The sequence below is a fragment of the Hemibagrus wyckioides genome, linkage group LG01 (assembly GCF_019097595.1).
Source record: "Hemibagrus wyckioides isolate EC202008001 linkage group LG01, SWU_Hwy_1.0, whole genome shotgun sequence".
NCBI classification, from domain to species: domain Eukaryota; kingdom Metazoa; phylum Chordata; class Actinopteri; order Siluriformes; family Bagridae; genus Hemibagrus; species Hemibagrus wyckioides.
The window spans coordinates 24,166,941-24,186,439 of record NC_080710.1 but is presented as its reverse complement, the minus strand read 5'-3'; the positions used below and the strand labels follow the sequence as shown (position 1 = coordinate 24,186,439).

The following is a 19,499-nucleotide window of genomic DNA, read 5'->3' as shown; positions in this document are numbered from 1 at the left end:
CTGTCATGTAACAGTGAAAGAAAGAATTTATCAGCTTTGATTAGGTTCTTGCTTCTTTAACAAGATTATGATGAAATTAAATTACAATCACATTCCAATAAACAAGATCATAGTAAATCTTCTATATCCCAATGTTCTTTAAATAAAATAACCAGAAGTATTTGGGTATTGTAATGCCACACAAGAAGCTAACTCCTTGCTAAGCTTGCTAGAACCTTGTCTTCTCCGCTTACCTTCAGGCAGTGGAGTGGAGTGTCCCTCTAAGACTCCATGCCCCCTTTTTAAAGGGAATCAATCATCCTAAAATGGTCATAGATGGATGACCAACAATGGTCCAGCTAATTTGAAAATGAACCCCTTCCCCTTCTTCCCCTAACTGATTGGAGGAGGTTTCCAAGAGGTTGACATATATGGTGTTTGTTAACAACAGGTTTCAAGGAGGAAATAACTCAGATTTCTATAGAAACATCATTAACACAGTGCTCACAAGGAACTCCTTTTACGATGTTATAACAGGTTAACAAGAACAACACTAATGGATGAGGTCCAGTTTGACCAGTCTTCTCAGTGTAGGCTATTTTTCTCAATTCCAATTATTTCAAATGTTTGCTGTTTTATATCTATTTGTTTAATTATTTTTTATGTCTCATAATTTAAATAGTAGCAGTTTTAGCATCATCACCATCAAATTGCTTGTATTTTGTCCTTAGTACTTTGTTTCTTTGTAGGTTTTCTCTAAAGAGAACTGTTGTATAACTGTTCAAGTTTCAATTCTGTAATTAATAATTTAATGATGTTAAAACTCATAAGATATCCATAGTGTGTATACTGTTAGCATTTTATTTTAGATCAGTTCATCTTCTGCCTCAAAGTGACAATGGACATCATGGTATAATAGAAGACAGCAGCCTGTATGATATTAGGCCATCATAAGTACATCACTTTGGACTTCTAATCAACATGATACTTCTAATACAACCTGACATTTTACTATTATGAGTAATTTTGGAATATTTTATAGGGAATATGTGGAGCGATTCATTACTATAATAAAGTTATTGTACAGTGAGCTTAGAAGTGATTGCTGCAGGGATTTGGTTTAGGCATGAAATAAGCCATATCAGGGTATTTACAGTATAGTAACTGTAACATATTGTGAATTATTACTTATTAGAGCACAGGGTGTAGTTGAAAGTCGAAAGTAAAATATAGGATGGGTCGCCTTTTAGTTACCCTTTAGACACAACCTTATGTTATGAGAAAATTCATATTAATTATTTACTCATATAGAAGTTTATGTATGGGATATGCATGTGAATTGTTATATGAGTAGTGTGTCATTAAAATGCCCAAGCTTGCAAAAAACATATTCAAACACTGTTTCTATTCAGTGGCTTTATCGGAATTACGCTATGAGAAATTATATTTACCGTAACCATGAAGTATTTTGCTTGTAAGTTGGCTTTTTTGTTGTTTTTTCTAAGTTTGGATTAATGAATCCAGTGACTGATGACCCATCGTGTCCGTGTAATGGACTGACTGTAACTAAGGCAACTAAAGTGACTCAAATGCAGAGAATTCATTTGCACATTAATTTGAATTTATTCAGCTGCAGGCATGAAAATTATGGAGAGCCTGCTTACAATCATGGTCAATCAAGCCATTAACCTATGGGCATCACTCATCCTATTGTTAAAATATCTCATTGTTGATTTAGATACCTGTATTCCTAAATTAACTGTGTATCTTTCCTTTGCAACAACTAAGTCATTGTTGATAGTGGGTGAAATAAACAAAAGAATAAACCCAGCTACAATTGCTAAATACTTATTACAGAGAAAATGTCGCTTTCTTTGAAGCAGAAAATAGTGTGCTGGTATGTTAGCAAATCCAGTCATGCTTCTCAATGTCAGAGGTCAAGAAAGCTGTTTGATATAGTGTACATTTTGAGAACCCCTAGCAGGTGCTAACATACTATTGTAAGGACCTGTGACTTCTTGAAGATGTTGAGGACTAACACCCTCACACTATTAACCCCAGCCCCTGACATCCTGGAACATTCCATTTTGAACATGGTAGTATCACGCAAGAGATCCATTCTCAGCTGTGCGGGTCCCTCAAGTAGTCAGCACCCCCACTGTGCAAGGCCACCAACACAACCATTTGTACTTCTTGAACAATGGGTGGGCTATTGTTGGTTGTACAGTAGGTCATCATGTCACTTGATTTGCATGAACACATGGTATGGCAACCATAAACTATATAGGAATCCTTTTTATACCATTAGTGACATGTGACATGCGTCAGCACTAGAAAGAAGTGGAGCAGTTGTGTAGCTGCCGAAGTGTTCTGAGGTTTCTTCTAATTTTCTGTCTAAAATATTTTGCTGATTTATAAGTTGCTTAAAAGCTCCTGGATTACACAACACATTCACCTGGTTACACAACACACTCACCTGGTTACACAACTCACTCACCTGGTTACACAACTCACTCACCTGGTTACACAACTCACTCACCTGGTTACACAACACACTCACTCAACTATATACAGTTGTAGAAGGGACATTATTAATAATCACATTATACTGTGTCACCTAAATGAGGTTGGGTCTGGTTCCGGTCAGGGTTTCTTCCTCATATCGTCTCTGTCTTGCTCATTAGGGATACAAATTAATTTAATTTTAAATTCTGTTAATTTAATGGGTTTGCACACCATCCAGGGTGTATCCTGCCTTGATGCCCAATGATGCCTGAGATAGGCACAGGCTCCCTGTGACCCGAGTATAGATTGGATAAGTGGTATAGACAATGAAATGAAATGAAAAAATCTTGTAAATTTAACATTTTTTATTATTTCTATTATTATTATTTTATTTTTATTTATAGTTTATTTTATTTTATTTTATTTTTTTTGTATTTCTGTAAAGCTGCTTTGAGACAATGTCCTTATTAAAAGCATTATACACACAAAATTGAATTGAATTGTTACACAATATCTGTATACAGTTAGTAACATTTACATTTCAGGCATTTGGTAGACTCCCTTATCCACAGTGACTCACATTTTTATCTCATTTTATACAAGTGAGCAATTGAGGGTTAAGGGCCTTGCTCAGGGGCCCAGCAGTGGCAGCTTGGTGGACCTGGGATTCAAACTCACACCTTTTCAATCAGTAATATAACACCATTAGTTATTGCCATAATCTAATTTCAGTTGTCATATTCTAATTTCAAGGTATTTGGATATTAACAGTTAGGTTCTATTGTTTATTTGCAGAACATGTTTTTAGCATGAAATGCCTCCAGTTTTTGCAATTTGAAGTGATAGCACTGTACAAATGAAATTTATCAAGGAAATGCAGCAAGTAATTCAAAAAATATTCTTTAGACATGGAAAGAAATAAAAGGTTCGCCTTAAACCCCAGGCAGGAGTATTATAACATTTATCAGTTCATATTCCTTAAGATTGCAAAATGAATATCAAGCTGAAAGTTTAATGGCTTATGAAGTGACAATGCGGTGTGTTTAAAATGTATACAGTTTCAAAACTGTCAGTCCATTAAGATTTTATACATGCACGATAATGTATTCCTTTACTTAAACTTTGCTTTAAATGTTTTGTTTTTTTTTATTGTTTTTCTTCATTAGGTGATGATGTTAGGCCTGTGTATTAACTTTGTTTCCGTATGTCAACAATGTTAATTATACCACGATGTCTCAATTTGTTCCAGATTAATTTCTTACGTATATCAAAAACTTGGTCTATTAAAGCAGTATTTTGTTAATTCACATTCAGCATATGATATTATGTCAATATTTATCTTATTCTGTTTTTACTCAGCCTACTAGGGGCAGTATATTCATAGAAAAGTTCAAATATTTTTTTCCACACAAATGTTTATATCTTCAAAGTAAATGGTGATATCAGCCCCATTTCTGCTCTCTTAGATGCCCCAAGTGCTTATTCATACTATCTAAACTTTGGAAAAACATCTCAGCCAACAGTGTCCTGAGTAATTTTCTATCAGACTTGTGATGATAAAAGAATTCATTTGTTTAAACTGATCGAAAACCTCTGATAAGTCAAATTCCTTGTGCAACGGCAGTGTACAGAAAATAAAAAAGTGACAATCTGATTCATGAGATATTTAAAAATAAGAAGATGAAACAAATTTACTGCTGCTCACTTGAGAGCCTATATAAAGAAGACTGGCATGCAGGACTATCTTGGTTCCATATGTTGTCGTCTGTTTAGCTGGTGGCAAAGTGATTTGTTTTCTTCGTATTGTTTCCTTCCTTTTGTCCTTGAGGACGAAGATAAACCTGTGAAATTCCTCCTGAATGCCTCTCTCTTATTGTGAAGGGCAGCTATGCTGGTGTGATCCGAGTGTCAGCAGATGGTGTGTCCCTGAAGGTGCCACATTAATCATAGCGTCTTGTCACTTACGAACTGTGCGTCCTTTTTTTGAAACCTACAGCCTACTTTAGTTACAAAGGTTATGGAGGTAATGTACGCAATAGCATTTTGAGTTCTAGGACGCAAGATGTAAATAAAAAACAATATAACATTGGTTTAGTAACAATGTGCTGTCAAACTGTATGTCTCAGTAATTGTGGGATTTTATGACTGAAATATCTTCAAAGACCTATACATCAAGTCAGTTCCTGGGGACCTAGAGGAGACGGTATGTTCCCATTGTATAGAAGGTCTTAATATAACCCTAGCAGGTGAAGGGCGACTCGAACAGGCCACTTCTTTGAAGTGAACATTTCCACCCTCACACACACACACCCACAAAGCTGATCTTTGCTTTCTTTCACGTCACAGTGGTCACTTGAAGTATGCCTTACCCTCCTCTATTTTACTCATAGGACATCGCTGCTCTAAGGGGTATGGAGGAATTTTCTTCTTTAATAGGCCACATCAAGCTATTAAAGCTATTAGTATACCATAAATGTTTTGTTAATAACCAGATTTTAGGCTTGTGTTAATTTATAATTTTACACTTTCTATTTTAGCAGGATTATAACTGTTATCAGTATAATGCTTTGATTTTGATGTGCTACCTTAAGTGTTCTTTACCAGCTTGTCATAATGAAAATGCATTTGCAACAAGCACATTTAAAAAAACTGGGAGCTTCTTCGTCCAGGTGATCAGTGTAAATGATTAATATTTACACTTATTGTAATGTTTAAAGAAATGACTGTATTTCTGCAGGCTTACATATTATTAATAGTATACTACTGTAAAAAAAAAAAAAAACCTCCACTACAATTTTACTTAGTTATATTTTATTGCCAAGTGCATACATAAGAGGTATAACCTAAATTACAGAAGCTGCGTATTTTAGCAAATTTCTCAACGAAATGAAAAACAACGTGAACTATTTCACTGTTTTAATATGTGTATTTACCGCATTCTGTACTTTAGCTTTAAAGTATGTGTCCTTGATATAATGATGTAAACGTCTTCCTAGTATACCAGAGTAACTACAGTATCAAACTATAAAACACCTTTAAAGTAACATATGGTTTTGAACACAGTATATTATTGTAGAAATGATAGGAATAGCATTCTAAACATTTATCAACTCATTCTTTATCGAATGCTGCTATTTTGATTACTTTAATTAGCATCATGTACTAATGATTTTTGTCTGATTAAAGAAAAAGGTCTGTTTAAAGAAAAAGGTCTGACTGACACATGCACTTGTTTTGCAAATTACAAAGTGCATTGTTTGATGCCTCTGATACATTCCAATCATTTCTTTCCTGCTTTCAGATCATTGTAAATGCTAACTCTAATCTTTTGTCTCCTTCTGAGAAATTTGTATTTGGGACTTTACTTTTCTTTTTACATCACTGCGATCACTTTTGTTCGTTTTCTTCGTATCTGTTAGAGTTTGTTTTGTTCTATGTTGCAAAATGTCTCCTTGTTAAAATTTGTGAGTAGCCTTGAGGTATTATTATTATTATTATTATTATTATTATTATTATTATTAAATAATTGTATACCATATAATGCAATTTTGTAAAACTAACATTCCATGAAAATGGAAAATGCAATAGAAGAGTGTTTGGTCTGTAATTCATTTCATGCATATTTTTCTCCTATGTTATTTTTTTCAGTTTAGTACTTTTGGAGAAAGGGTTTTAATTTTAATAGTTTATCTATTATGTACAGTGGGGTCCAAAATTCTGAGTAAATGTTCAATATCTTGAATATTTAATATTCAAGATTCTGCAATATTTCTAGGTTCTTATTTAAATGTAAGCACGTTTGTGTTATTGACCATGTTGACTGCTTTGTACAAAAGGTCAGATTTTCCTCATGCCTGATTTCATCTGTTGAAGCATGTGCTCTGATGGATTTGATCTAAAATGGATCATAAGGTTTTGCACAAACAAGTGGCGTCCATCCCAAATACTAAGAAGCTCTGAAATTCAGGTGAAACTTTCAAAGATTCTACTCTTCACTAAGTTGCTGTCAGTAATATAATTTGTAATGACTAGTATTGAAGTATTGATCTTATGGATCATACTGTGCATGTATAATTTTAAAAATGATAGATTATGGAATCAAATCTAACAGTGCTATTATTCACAAGTAAGCATTAAGTAAGTTTGACTTAATGCTTACTTGTGAATTTATTTATTTATTTAACCATTAGACTAATACCATAAGAATTAATACAAAGTCAGATTAACTATGATCAGATGTTGTGTTGAATTAATATAATACACAATTACAACACAGTGTTCATTTGCACATGGACTTTATTCTATCCAACTACAGGCAAACTCATGGAGGGTCACAGAAGACAAGCTTATGAGAAAGGTTCACACGAGAGCTTCACTCTTCATCATGCCCTTTCTGTAACACAGAATAATGAAATAAGGTATACATGTTAAAGGTGCAATGTATTTTGGCTGATTTGTGTAAACCATGATTTAGACATATGACAAATAGTTTTGTAGTTTCGTGAATTTATACTCTTGTTTATTTTCTCTTATGCAATGTTAGATATAATTAGAAATATGTCTAAACCTGATAAAACGTTTAGTATTTTTAGTGTCTACCTAATATTTTTGCATCCCTGCATTCAACTCTTTCACTCACCTTGGAGCCAGTGTCACGGCTTTTGGCTCTCAGCTTGTTCACCTGGGATTCAGCAATATCAGCCCTTTCCTCTGCCTCATCCAGCTCATGCTGTATCTTCCGGAACTTGGACAGATTGGAATTGGCCTGCTCCTCCTGTGAAATACAAGGTGCATATTTGAATTGAGAGAATCAGAGGAAACCATTGCATATGACAAAAAGGCAATAGATATTGTACTTATTGGTACTTATTACTTACAGCTTCCTCTGCAGTTCTCTTGTAGGACTTGACTTTCAACTGCAGTTTGTCTACCAGGTCCTGAAGACGTGCCAGATTCTTGCGGTCTTCTTCAGTCTGTTAGAGAGTAAAAGAAAATGACATGACATGTTGCAGTACTTGCTTAGTCCACCAGAGTTTGCAGAGATTTCATTTTCTGAGTTCATGGAATATTTTAGACATGCACTTTTGGTACCCCTAAAGTCATGAGGCTTTAAAAACTTCTTTTGATAGAGGTTCACTCTGACTTTATTGGTTACTTTAACATAATCTTTTCTATGGTGTGTGTGTGAAAAAAAATAATAATTGGGACCAACCTGGTAAGTTAGCTCCTTGATTCGTCTCTCATATTTACGAATACCTTTCACAGAATCACTGGCCTTTCTCTGTTCTATCTCCACCTCATTTTCAAGCTCTCTCACCTAAAATAGGAATAAATAAGTCCAAGATAAAACAATAATAATAATCTAGAGTTTTTATTTATTAATTATTATTGATTAAATATTATTTTTTGTCTTTTTTATTACTTACTCTAGCTTCCAGCTTCTGGACCTGCTTCTTGCCACCTTTCATGGCAATTTGCTCAGCTTCATCCAGACGGTGCTGGAGGTCTTTAATGGTCTGCTCCATGTTCTTCTTCATGCGCTCCAGGTGAGCACTGGTGTCCTGCTCCTTCTTCAGCTCTTCTGCCATCATGGCAGCATCAGTGATGGCTTTTTTGGCTTTTTCCTCAGCATTCCTGCACTCTTGTAAAGCCTCCTCTACCTCAGTCTGAAGCTGAGAAGTGTCTGCCTCTAGTTTCTTCTTCTGGTTCAGCAAGCTAGTGTTCTACCATTGTAAACAAATTGAAAAGGTTTATATTACTTGGAGATTTTTATTCTATTACATAATTTTGTTTCCTTTTACAGAGGGGAAAAAGATGGGTCAGTATAATACCTGAGAGTGCAGTAGCTGAACCCTCTCACTGACATCCAGCAGTTCCTGCTCAGCCAGTTTGCGGCCTCTCTCGGTCTGCTCTACCAGGGATCTCAGTTCATCCAGTTCAGCCTGCAGCAGATTGTTGCGTCTCTCCACAATAGCAATGTTCTCTTTGAGATCATCGTTAGCACGGAGAGCATCATCCAGGTGCAGTTGAGTATCCTATAAAAAGTCCACAGTGAAGCGAAAATAAAATATCTAATTTATTAAGGAATAGATTTACATCATTTATTAAGCAGGTGGTCTTATCCAGCATGACTTATTACTTTTAAGCTTTTTGTTATTGGAATACCTTCATATGTCCATGGAGACTCTTGAGTTGTTTCTGGGCCTCTGCAGCCTGCCTGTTAGCCTGGCTAAGCTGGATCTCCATCTCATTTAAGTCTCCCTCCATCTTCTTCTTCAGCCTCAGGGCCTCATTTCTACTGCGAGTCTCAGATTCTAGAGAGCTTTGCAGGGTGTCCACCACTCTTTGGTGATTCCTCTTGGCCTGCTCCATTTCCTCATCCTTTTCTGCCAGTTTACGCTCAATTTCAGCCTTTACCTGGCTGAATTCCAGTTGGGCCCTCAAGATCTTTCCTTCTTCATGCTCAAGGGACGCCTGATATATAAAATACAGATTAGCTGCTTCATCTACATCACCACAACTGACATTCTATCTCAAGGGAATACAATGTAAAGTGAATTCTTGCATATATTAGGGACAGATATATCTTTATATATTCACAATATAGTCAGTGTACCTCAGCCTCCTCCAGTGCAGACTGAATCTCAGTCTTTTCTTGCTCCAGCTGTTTACGGATTTTCTCCAGTTCATGGATGCTCTTGCCACTTTCACCAATTTGTTCAGTGAGGTCAGAAATTTCCTCTGTTTAACAAAATAGAGTTTGTCAATATGTGTTTGTAGGATATGTAATAACCTTTAATGTGTGACACTAACTTAACAACCTTGGAGGTTTTTGTTCTCCCTCTTCATGGTCTCCAGATGATCAAGGGACTCCTCGTAAGAGTTCTTCAGTTTGAAGAGTTCAGTGCTTAGAGATCTGGCCTCTTTTTGGGAGCTCTCCAGCTCAGACTGCGATTCTTCATATTTCTGCTTCCACTCAGCCAGGATCTGTTTTATACCAAAAGGTTAAATTGTACATGGACTGTTAAGCCCAGAGGTACCTTATAGTTTGCAGAGATGGATAAAGAATTCATTTGATTTTTTTGTCAAGATATATCTTATGATAGCATGTCGATGTGTCTATATAGTAACTAGAGGCATGCTGCACTTTAAGTATGAATTGTCAAACCACAACAGTTCTCTCTATATTTTAACTGAAGCGCTATATTTTGCTATTTATATATGTATTTGTGTCAGGATGGACTGAAGACAGGGAGGTTTGTAAAGAAAAAAATGCCATTCATGATGGGTTATTTTACCATGCAGTACCATGCAGCCTGATATCATTTGCTATAATAATATTGTATTATAAATAAATTACCTATATCTATTTATATAAATGAAACCTAATTAAAAATGGAGGTTATCTTATTGTTACCTTGTCAAAGTTCCTTTGCTTCTTGTCCAGAGCAGCAGCAGCAGCATTGGACCTTTCCACATCAACCATAAGATCTTCAATCTCATTCTGCAGTCTGTGTTTAGTCTTCTCCAGAGAGGAACATTTGGCATTTACAGCTTCCACAGCTTCCTCTGCATCTTGCAGACGCTGAGCAAGTTTCTTCCTACATATCAGGAAACCATTTTTAACATTAACCATTTCTTAACATGAAAAATTAAAAATCACTACATACAAAAATGAAGATTTTCATGTTTTCTGTATTCGTACTTTGCATCCTCCAGCTCTTCTGTTCTCTGGATGGCATCAGTTTCATACTTGGTTCTCCACTGAGCTACCTCAGAGTTTGCTTTGGAGAGACTGCGCTGTAGCTCACCCTTAGCCTCCTGCTCCTCTTCATACTGCTCTCTGAGCAGGTCAGAATCATGACGAGCCGACTGCACTGCATGAGCCAGAGCGTTCTTGGCCTGGATTAAAGTGTTTAAATTGTTTGTTTTTATTTCATATTATACAGTGTGAAAGATTTCAAAGCACGAGTTCTAGAAATACCTTGACTTCTTCTTCAAGTTGTCTCTTAAGATCCTCAATCTGTTGGGTATAGGACTGCTTGCTTCTGGTCAGCTGAGAGACCAAGGAATCCTTCTCTTCCAGTTGTCTTGTGAGTTCACCTTGATTACAAATTGTGTTTAGTTACATGAGAATTTATATAACACATTCTCATCCCTTAGCTTACTCCTTACCATTCTCAGTTTGCAGTTTAGCTTTTTGCATGCTGAGGTCATTGATGCTGCGTTGTCCTTCCTCAAATTTACTCCTATACTCAGTCATCTGGTCCTCAAGAGTCCGGCACATCTTTTCAAGGTTTGTCTGGAAGAGAACACAGTCATTATTATAAAAACAAAATAGGGAACATAACTTTATATTCAACACATTTTAATGTGCTCCTATTAAAGATAAAAATGCCTGTATACACTGTACATACTTATTCATTGTTACCTTGGATTTAACAATCTGCTCCATGTTGGAGACCACATCGTCCAGCTCCAGTCTCAGTTCACTCTTCTCCTTCTCAAGCTTCTGCTTGACTCTCTGAAGGTTGTCAATCTGCTCTCCCAGATCTGCTACACTGTCAGCATGTTTCTTTCTTAAAGTTGCAGCAGTGGCCTCATGATGCAGGGTGGCCTCTTCAAGGTCTCTGCGCAGTTTCTGGAACTCAGCCTCTCTCTTCTTGTTCATTTCAATCTGGGCAGCTGTGGCTCCACCGGCCTCCTCCAGCCTCTCGCTGATCTCCTCCAGTTCTCGAGCCAAATCTGCCCTTTGCTTCTCAACCTTGGCACGAGCAGCTCTCTCAGCCTCCAACTCTTCTTCAAGCTCTTCTATACGGGCCTAGAGTAGAAGATTTTATGGTAAGCAAACCAGGTGAAATTAGAAAAGTCAGCAATCCCAGTGAGTTATCAGATTACCTGCAACTCCTTAAGTTTCTTTTGAAGTTGGGATGCCATTGCTTGTTCATCCTCAATTTTGCTGTTGAGTTGGTTGATCTCAAAATCTTTCCTGTGATTTTGATAAACATGTATACATAGATGTTTAGTAGTAGTTGGTGTTGGGTATTATTATTTCATGGTTATTGTTAGCAACTTACTTTTTCAGCCTTTCCTCCAGCTGTTGCTTATCATTTTCCAGGTCCATAATATTCTCCTGAGTCAATTTTAAGTCGCCTTCAAGTTTTCTCTTAATTCTCTCAAGGTCCATGCGAAGCTTCTTTTCCTGTTCCAGTGAGCCCTCAAGCTGAAACAAATAATATTTAGTTTTGTTATTAATTATCTCATTTGTTGTGAGCAATACTTCATACCTATAACTGTGTAATAAATACTGACATCATCAACTTGCTGCTCCAGTTTAGCTTTAGCTTTGGTCAGAGTGTTGACTTTGTCCTCCTCACTCTGCAGATCATCCAGTGTTTGCTGATGAGCTTCCTGGAGAGCTTTTTTCTCCTTGGTCAGCTTGGCGATGATTTCATCAAGAGCAGCCATTTCCTCAGTCAGGTTTTTAACCTATAAAAGGAAACCCCTTTGTTGAATATCTTCAAAAGACATTGTTCTAAATTGTTTCAAATTTGATTATAGTAAGCTTAAACCTTATTCTCAGTGGCATGCTTCTCCTTCTCCACTTTGGCCAGAGTAAGCTCCAGATCATCAATGTCTTTCTTGAGTTCAGAGCATTCATCCTCCAGCTTTCTCTTCTTAGCTGTCAGCTCAGCATTCATTTCCTCTTCATCTTCCAGTCTTTCAGTCAACTCTTTGCATTTAGCTTCAAGTTGGATCTTGTTCTTAATCAGACCTTCACATCGCTCCTCAGCATCACAAAGATTGTCTTGCTCCTGTTTATGCATTCATTATAATGTAGTATAAATTTATGTTTGAAATCTGTACTTTTATCATAATGTCAAATGTCACAATAATAACTGTAAACTCACAGCCTGGACTTGGAGTTGCAGGTCATTTTTCTCTTGGAGAAGTGAGACCATTTTCTCCTCAAGCTCCTTTCTGCGGGCTTCAGATTTGGCATAGGCTTCTTTAAGCTTCAAGAATTCTTCCTTCATGTTGGCCATCTCCTTTTCAGCCTCAGCTGACCGTAACAGTGGTTTGATTTTGAAGTAGAGCTTCATCCAGGGCCAATTCTTGACACCCATGAAAGCACGGACATTCCACTGGATAACTAGCAAGGCATCCCTATAGGGTCAAACAGCAAATTTTAGGCTATTTAAGACTAACCAGTTACTTTATTGAGAATATGACAATATATATAAAATTACCGCCGCTCAACAATTTTCTGGAATTCAATTCTCGAAAGAAGACCACGAGCACGGGCCTGAATACGAGTGAGGATGAGAGCAAGACGGTCATCTCTCATCTCCTCAAGGAGGCCCAGCAGACCAGCCTTGAAGAACACCTTTGTGATTGAAGTCATAAGAAAGATTTAGATAAAATAAATAAGAGAGATGAAATTCATTGTGTGTGAAACTTTCTTTACTTGTTACAAAATGGTACCTTGGTATGGCCAAACTTGTACTGGTTGTGGTCAATGTCCAGGGATCCCAGCAGCTTTTCTGCTCCCTTTCTGCTGTCAATAAACTGTCCCTCCGGGATAGCAGCAGGATTTAATATACGGTATCTAAAATAATAAAATTGATCAGTTTGGAGTGCACTGCTAGTAGAAGTTTTAGGCACAAAACCTATATGAAAGAGTAAGTCTGATTTAGTATATGCAACAAATCCTCAGAGTTATTAATTTGTTGTTTGTCTTATTTTAGAAAAGAGGGGTTTAATAAATTATCATGATAAAAGGATTCTATTTGCTTCAAGCATCAAATTAATAAGTAACCTAAATTTACCTCTGTTTGAAGTCCCCATAGAGGATCCTGTTGGGGAAGCCCTTTCTGCAGATTCTGATGCCCTCCAGCACACCGTTACAGCGCAGCTGGTGCATTACTAGAGGATTCTCCATGGCCCCAGGAGTCTTGGTCTCATTGGGGATGATGCAGCGCACAAAATGAGGGTGAGTTGATCTCAGGTTGGTCATCAGCTTGTTTAAATTCTCCTAAAGATGGAATATGCACATGTTATATTCAATGAAACTTTTATTGATATTGTAGATTATGGGTCACTGGTCCAAAGCTGACCACATAGATAGTACAAATGTAAGGGCATTTACATCTATGTAATCCTACCTATGCATTTATACCTTTGTAATACAAATTCATAATCTTACCCTGTGAAGGGCAGACACAGTCTGGAAAGAAGACCCCTTTTTCTTCTTTTCCTTTCCTTTTCCACCTGTTTCCGCTATGAGAACAAAATGCATGACAATATGACTTCTGTCTTAAAAACAAAATAAAACCTTAAGCTTAAATCTTTGTTTCTGTATGACAATCCTCAGCTATCTGAGTCATCGTACCTGAATCAGCGCTAGCATAGTTTTGAAAAAGGATAGCAAGCAATTTCATTGTGGACTTCTGGTATAGCCCCACAACAGTTTCATTGAGTGGATCCTTGTTCTTCACCAGCCAGTTGTTAATGTTGTAGTCAACAGTGCCAGCATAGTGAACCAGTGAAAAGTGAGCCTCTGGTTTACCCTTCACAATCCTGGGCTTCTGGAAGTTAGCAGATTTGCCCAAGTGATTGTCATAAAGCTTGGCTTTGAATGTGGTATCACTGGCTTTGGGGAACATGCACTCCTCTTCAAGGATGGACATGATACCCATGGGCTACAGAAACAAAAAAGAACAAGCATGAATTTTTCTAACCAAATTGTGTTTATAAAATAAACGTATGTCTTTAAGTTCACAGTTATGCTTACTTTTTCAATGAGATCAATACAAGCCTGCAAGTCCATGCCAAAGTCAATGAATGTCCACTCAATACCCTCTTTCTTGTATTCTTCTTGCTCCAGCACAAACATGTGGTGGTTGAAAAACTGCTGCAACTTCTCATTAGTAAAGTTGATACACAGCTGCTCAAAGGTGTTGAACTGGAGCAGAAATGTGGTAGCATTAAGATATGTAAATTATAAAAAAGTACATAAATAAATTTTAAAAATGCCCCATTGAGCTATGTTGAAGGACGATAAATAAAAATTACATCAAAGATCTCAAAGCCAGCGATATCCAGCACACCAATGAAGTACTGGCGAGGCTGCTTGGTGTCCAGAGACTGGTTAATTCTCACAACCATCCAAAGGAACATCTTCTCATACACTGCCTTTGACAGCGCACCAACAGCATAATACACCTAAAAAAGAAAAGTGATTTTATTTTCTGTATCTTGTACTTGAAATATATATTTTTTCGTCAACAATTTTTACCTGCTGGACATTTTGTCCTTTGGTGACCCACTCATTTCCTACTTTGACTCTGGGGTGACACAGAGCCTTGATGAGATCGGCAGAGTTCAGGCCCATGAGGTAAGCAGATTTGTCAGCATCTAGTTTTATCAAAATTAAACAATCCAGTAGTAATGTGAAATTAGAAAACACTTTGGCTATTCATTGAACTGTGTTTGTAGGTGTATTCACTTGATATAAAAAGTTGTGCTTTCACCGACCTTCGGTGCCGTCAGCCTCAGCCTGCTCCTCTCTTTGCTTCTGCTTGAACTTCATATTGCCGTAGTGCATGATGGCACCAGTCAGCTTGTAGATGCTGTTCTTTTCCTCTTGGGTAAATCCCAGCACATCAAAAGCTTCCTAAAGCACAAGATTTATAGTGTCTCTCTTAAATACGAGGAATATTACAGCAGCTACCTGTTCTTCAAAAATACATCAGCATAGACAGTACTGTAGAAAGTCTTCTCACGTACATCAGTAGCCATAAGCTCTTCAGCATCATTAATAGAGGCTACTTGGGTCTCTCCTTGGGAGATGAAGGCATAATCGTACGGGTTAGCAGTTATAAGCAGCATTTCTGTAACAGAGGAAACAGAAAAAGATGTTTATAACAATTATGTGTACAAATTTGTACTGAAACATACTATTTGCATTATTACTATTGATATTTCATGCTGACCGAGCAGCTCAGGTTTCCTCTGAGACAAGATCTGATAGAAGATATGGTAGTCTCTCTCAGCTTTGAGCTGGAAAGTCACACGGGACTTCTCTAGAAGATCTGTATCACCCAGAAGAACAAGACAAACAGTGACCATATAGTACTGATATTAGTCACATGTTGAAGAATAATACAAATTGTGGATTAGACCCCTTACAAGTCTCAATGTCAGCAGAGGCAAGCTTGCCAGTAGCACCAAAGTGGATTCGGATGAATTTGCCCTATTAGAAAGTTATATTTCAATGATATATTATAGAAAATGCTGAAATTCATGAAAAAGGGAGAAAGTGCTTATAAAAATAGTTAATAACAACAGACACTCACAAAACGAGAGGAGTTATCATTTCTGATGGTCTTGGCATTACCAAAGGCTTCCAGAGCAGGGTTACACTGGATGATCTGATCCTCCAGAGTACCCTGGAAACAAAAGATAAAAGAAATATTATTACAAAAAGTCATTTTTCCTGCAGCGTACAACAGTATATATGTCAGTTGTATATTTTTTTTTACCTTCTTATCACTGGTGTCCTTCTTGGCAATACCACCAGCAGCAATACTCGCAAAGTACTGGATGACTCTCTTGGTGTTCACAGTCTTTCCAGCACCAGATTCTCCACTATCAAAAGAATTTCATTTTTAGTAAAATGACAATATATAATTATATTGTGTTGTATCGTGTATTAGAACTTACGTGATGAGGATAGACTGGTTTTCCCTGTCTGAAAAAAAGAATGTTTTGATTTCATGAACGAAGATTCACAGGTTAAGGTGATAAAATCAGAGTCCCTTCAGAAGTAATAATCATGTGTGATCCTATCTTTTCTACTGATTACAAAAGCACAGTCTACATTTTGAGTAGATTATGATTACCTGCCAGCATGTACTGGTAGGCGTTATCAGAAATGGAGAAGATGTGAGGAGGAGCTTCACTCCTCTTCTTGCCTCTGTAGGCTAGAACAACTTCTTGGTTGTACACTGGCAGCCACTTATAGGGGTTGACAGTTACACAGAAGAGTCCTGAATAGGTCTGTAGAGAAAGAAACCAATGTGTACTTTCTTCAGAGCCATACAACATAAAAAAATTATAGTCAGTATGTGTGTGAAACGTCACATGCACAACTCACGTAGATCATCCAGGCTGCATAACGCTCTTTGAGGTTAAACAGCACAGCAGGCTCATGCAGGAAGGTGAACATCGCCATGTCCTCAATTTTATCGAACTTTGGCGGGTTCTGAGGGTGAATGTCTGCTTCTTTGACAGTCACAGTCTGCACGGGAAAAGTAAATTGTACAGAATATACCATATTTTTTTTAGAATGGTTTTAATCATAACATTTGAAATTATTTCTAGTAAACATATTTTTGCTTCAATATTTGAATATTATTTAGATAGAATGTCAACATTTATGTTGGAATTAAATGTATGATTCAGAATAAAGGTCCTTTATAAACAGTGCTATTCTGTATAATATTTTGGATTACATTTGTTGTTAAAAATAAAAAAAAACTGAATAAAGACTTTGTATTTTCCTTTTTACATTTACAGGTGCAATGTGTACATCAGTGATCTCAAATTTCATTGCCTTCATTTGAACAATTTAACAATCTTACCGTTCCCTTAGAGGTGTCACAGGTGACTTTGTCACCATCGCGACTGATGATTGTTGCTTTAATGTACTCCTCCTCTGGTTCGGGGACAAAGCACTCTTTCTTCATGTCGAAGGGCCGGGTCTGGGCCTCTAGTCGCTCCTTGTCTGACTTTCGCAGATAAGAAGCTGCAGCCCCAAACTCTGCCATCTGTGCATCCGTCATCTTTCACCCTCTGATTAGTTCAAGAACATATATTCTTTTGTTAAATCTATTCAGCAGCTGCATCCATGGAAAATGATCTATTTTGTAGCGCTGTTTAAGTAAAGCTCAATCTTTAAGTCACTTACTTTTGCTGTATCCCCTCTCCAAGAATTGATGGTATACTGCCCTGAGATGACACAATCAGAAAATATAAATTAATGTAATATCTGAATCAGCTAGGTCTTACACTGTGATCAGCATCTGTCTAAAGGATAAAGGACTCTTAAAAATTATCTCTAATTTCTTAGCCTGTTATTTTCTTTTTAAATAAAGCCTTTCTTTAAAAATGACTTGCTCTTGATGCTTAGAGATTCCAGGGCTTCTCAGACGACTCACCGTTAGATGACACAATTCAAAACAAACCTTTAGTGTCTCGCTCCTCACTCCCTTTTATAATGGGAAGGCTCCTCTAAATATGGCTGCTGGCACCATATAATGCATTGTACTGTCTCAATATGGTGAGGGACCCGATAGCATGGATGGGGGTCTATTTTGTCATCCATAGTCCCTTCAGAAGTAATAAAGAACAATAGATGTCAGGTATGTAATGCATAACCGGGAAGCAATGCAGACGGTGACAGCATCCCAGCCTAAGCTGAAATAGTTGTGCTGATTTAAACATGGATAGTTTTATGCAAATATTTTTAATATTCAAGTATAATTTTACATTTAACATATTTTACACATTTTACTATACACAAAATAGAACATAGCATATTTAAAGTATATACAGTCATATTTTATCTTAATTACACAGATCAGTCTTTCACCTCTTATGGAGGTGGCATTAAATATGATACCCAGGTAAGGACCGTCATCAATTAAAAAAATCTTGAAGCCTTGAACAGTTTATTACAAAAAAGTCTTATTGTGGAATGTAAGCACGCGTATAATTTGCGTTTGTGTCATATCTTATGTTTCTTTAGCCACGTTTACGTGTAGCCGTAACAGGTGTTTTGTTAGCCTTAGTCGAGAGACATCAGAGACTGCTCTGTCTCTGAGTGGTAACGCACACCAAGGTCATTCTCCAGCTGGCATGAATGTTTCACTCAGCCCCATGGGTGTTGAAATGGCATTGTTTCCTTTCCCTTACACTTGAGGACAAAGATAACCCTGTGAAATTCTTGCCAAGTGCTTCACAGTGATTGAGAAGAGCAGCATGTGCAGTCTGTATGTCCACAGCGATTTATGTTATCTTTTTTGACTGCGTGACCCTTTACTAAAGAGGATCATAACGGCAAAAAAAAGTGCTGCAAACATTATCCAGTTAACATTCTGTTGAAGTTTAAAGAACAGTTAACTATGAAGTTTTAAGTTAATTATAAGGTCTTGTAAGGTCTTTAGAGTTACACTGATTATTCAAATAAAGGACAGCTACGATAGCATTAATTGTTAATTGCAGAGTTGCTGGAACTGTAAAGTCTTAACAGCCACTTTTGAGTTAGAGTGATTATTGGCAAAAGGTATTTGTAAGTACACTTCAATTTTCATGGGTATTTGTTGTTAATCAAGTTACTATGGAATCTCATCTTTGACCATGCCGCATGTCTTTCAGTATCTGAGGTGCAATTACACCCTTGAGTATGTCACATACGTTAACACTACAAGGTGATAAACGGGTTCAAGATTAACAGCAAAGCATGCTATGCATTGACAGTTGAGGGGTAAAGGGTGAGTAAGTGAAGAAGCTTAGTACAAGGTGCAAGTCAACAGCAATAAGTGTGAATTATGTTTCCACATTCCCTTTCCCCTTATTAGATAAAGACACTGGAACTAACAGTTTGGACTGTGTAACAGTTTTTGAAATAAAGTGCATTCAGCAGACTCACTTTGCTGAAGGGCATTTAGGTCTTCGTAAACAGACATTTTGATTCATACAAGGTAAAAATGACTAAAACAATACAGTATGTTTATACAACCTAATAATCTGTATGATTTCATGTGATCAAAACTACATTTTCACTTCATTATATATAATTTAATTACTAAGCGAAAATATCTTAAAGACTGAATAGCTATTATCTTTCAGATGACCAAAGGACAGGCCAGTATTGTGTAGACATGGATTGTTTTTTTCCACATTGTCCTTGAGTACAAAGATAACCCTGTGAAATTCCTACTGAGTGCCTT

General features: G+C 36.9%; 1 protein-coding gene and 1 long non-coding RNA gene across 4 annotated transcripts in view; one reads left to right on the top strand and one right to left on the bottom strand.

Annotated features, from left to right (window-relative positions):
- Positions 1-6,761: 6,761 nt before the first annotated feature.
- LOC131353435 (myosin-7) lies at positions 6,762-17,726 on the bottom strand. Of its 3 annotated transcripts, none has more exons than XM_058390490.1 (38): positions 17,706-17,726; positions 17,456-17,496; positions 17,130-17,340; positions 16,643-16,786; positions 16,389-16,545; positions 16,210-16,237; positions 15,843-16,134; positions 15,676-15,739; positions 15,480-15,578; positions 15,274-15,377; positions 15,022-15,160; positions 14,783-14,901; positions 14,560-14,709; positions 14,279-14,449; positions 13,877-14,186; positions 13,691-13,764; positions 13,314-13,519; positions 12,970-13,093; positions 12,735-12,871; positions 12,396-12,651; positions 12,057-12,299; positions 11,797-11,973; positions 11,562-11,707; positions 11,383-11,473; positions 10,916-11,305; positions 10,660-10,786; positions 10,469-10,587; positions 10,190-10,386; positions 9,902-10,085; positions 9,306-9,471; positions 9,101-9,225; positions 8,650-8,958; positions 8,316-8,519; positions 7,911-8,207; positions 7,697-7,801; positions 7,362-7,457; positions 7,124-7,258; positions 6,762-6,877 (listed from the first exon to the last, which is right to left on the bottom strand). In XM_058390490.1, the coding sequence occupies exons 3-38, from the start codon at positions 17,328-17,330 to the stop codon at positions 6,857-6,859; spliced, it is 5,907 nt and encodes a 1,968-aa protein (XP_058246473.1). In that variant the 5' UTR covers positions 17,331-17,340; positions 17,456-17,496; positions 17,706-17,726; the 3' UTR covers positions 6,762-6,856. The 3 variants fall into 3 exon arrangements, with proteins under 3 accessions (XP_058246473.1, XP_058246482.1, XP_058246464.1); XM_058390499.1 differs by lacking the exon at positions 17,706-17,726 and having other exon boundaries at positions 15,843-15,935; positions 16,029-16,134; positions 17,456-17,634; XM_058390481.1 differs by lacking the exon at positions 17,706-17,726 and having other exon boundaries at positions 17,456-17,636.
- Positions 11,185-19,499, top strand: part of LOC131353483 (uncharacterized) — a 25,773-nt gene continuing 17,458 nt past the window's right edge. The window contains exons 1-2 of the long non-coding RNA XR_009204628.1: positions 11,185-11,325; positions 13,326-13,477. This is a non-coding gene — a long non-coding RNA (uncharacterized LOC131353483). The remainder of the gene's footprint in view (positions 11,326-13,325; positions 13,478-19,499) is intronic.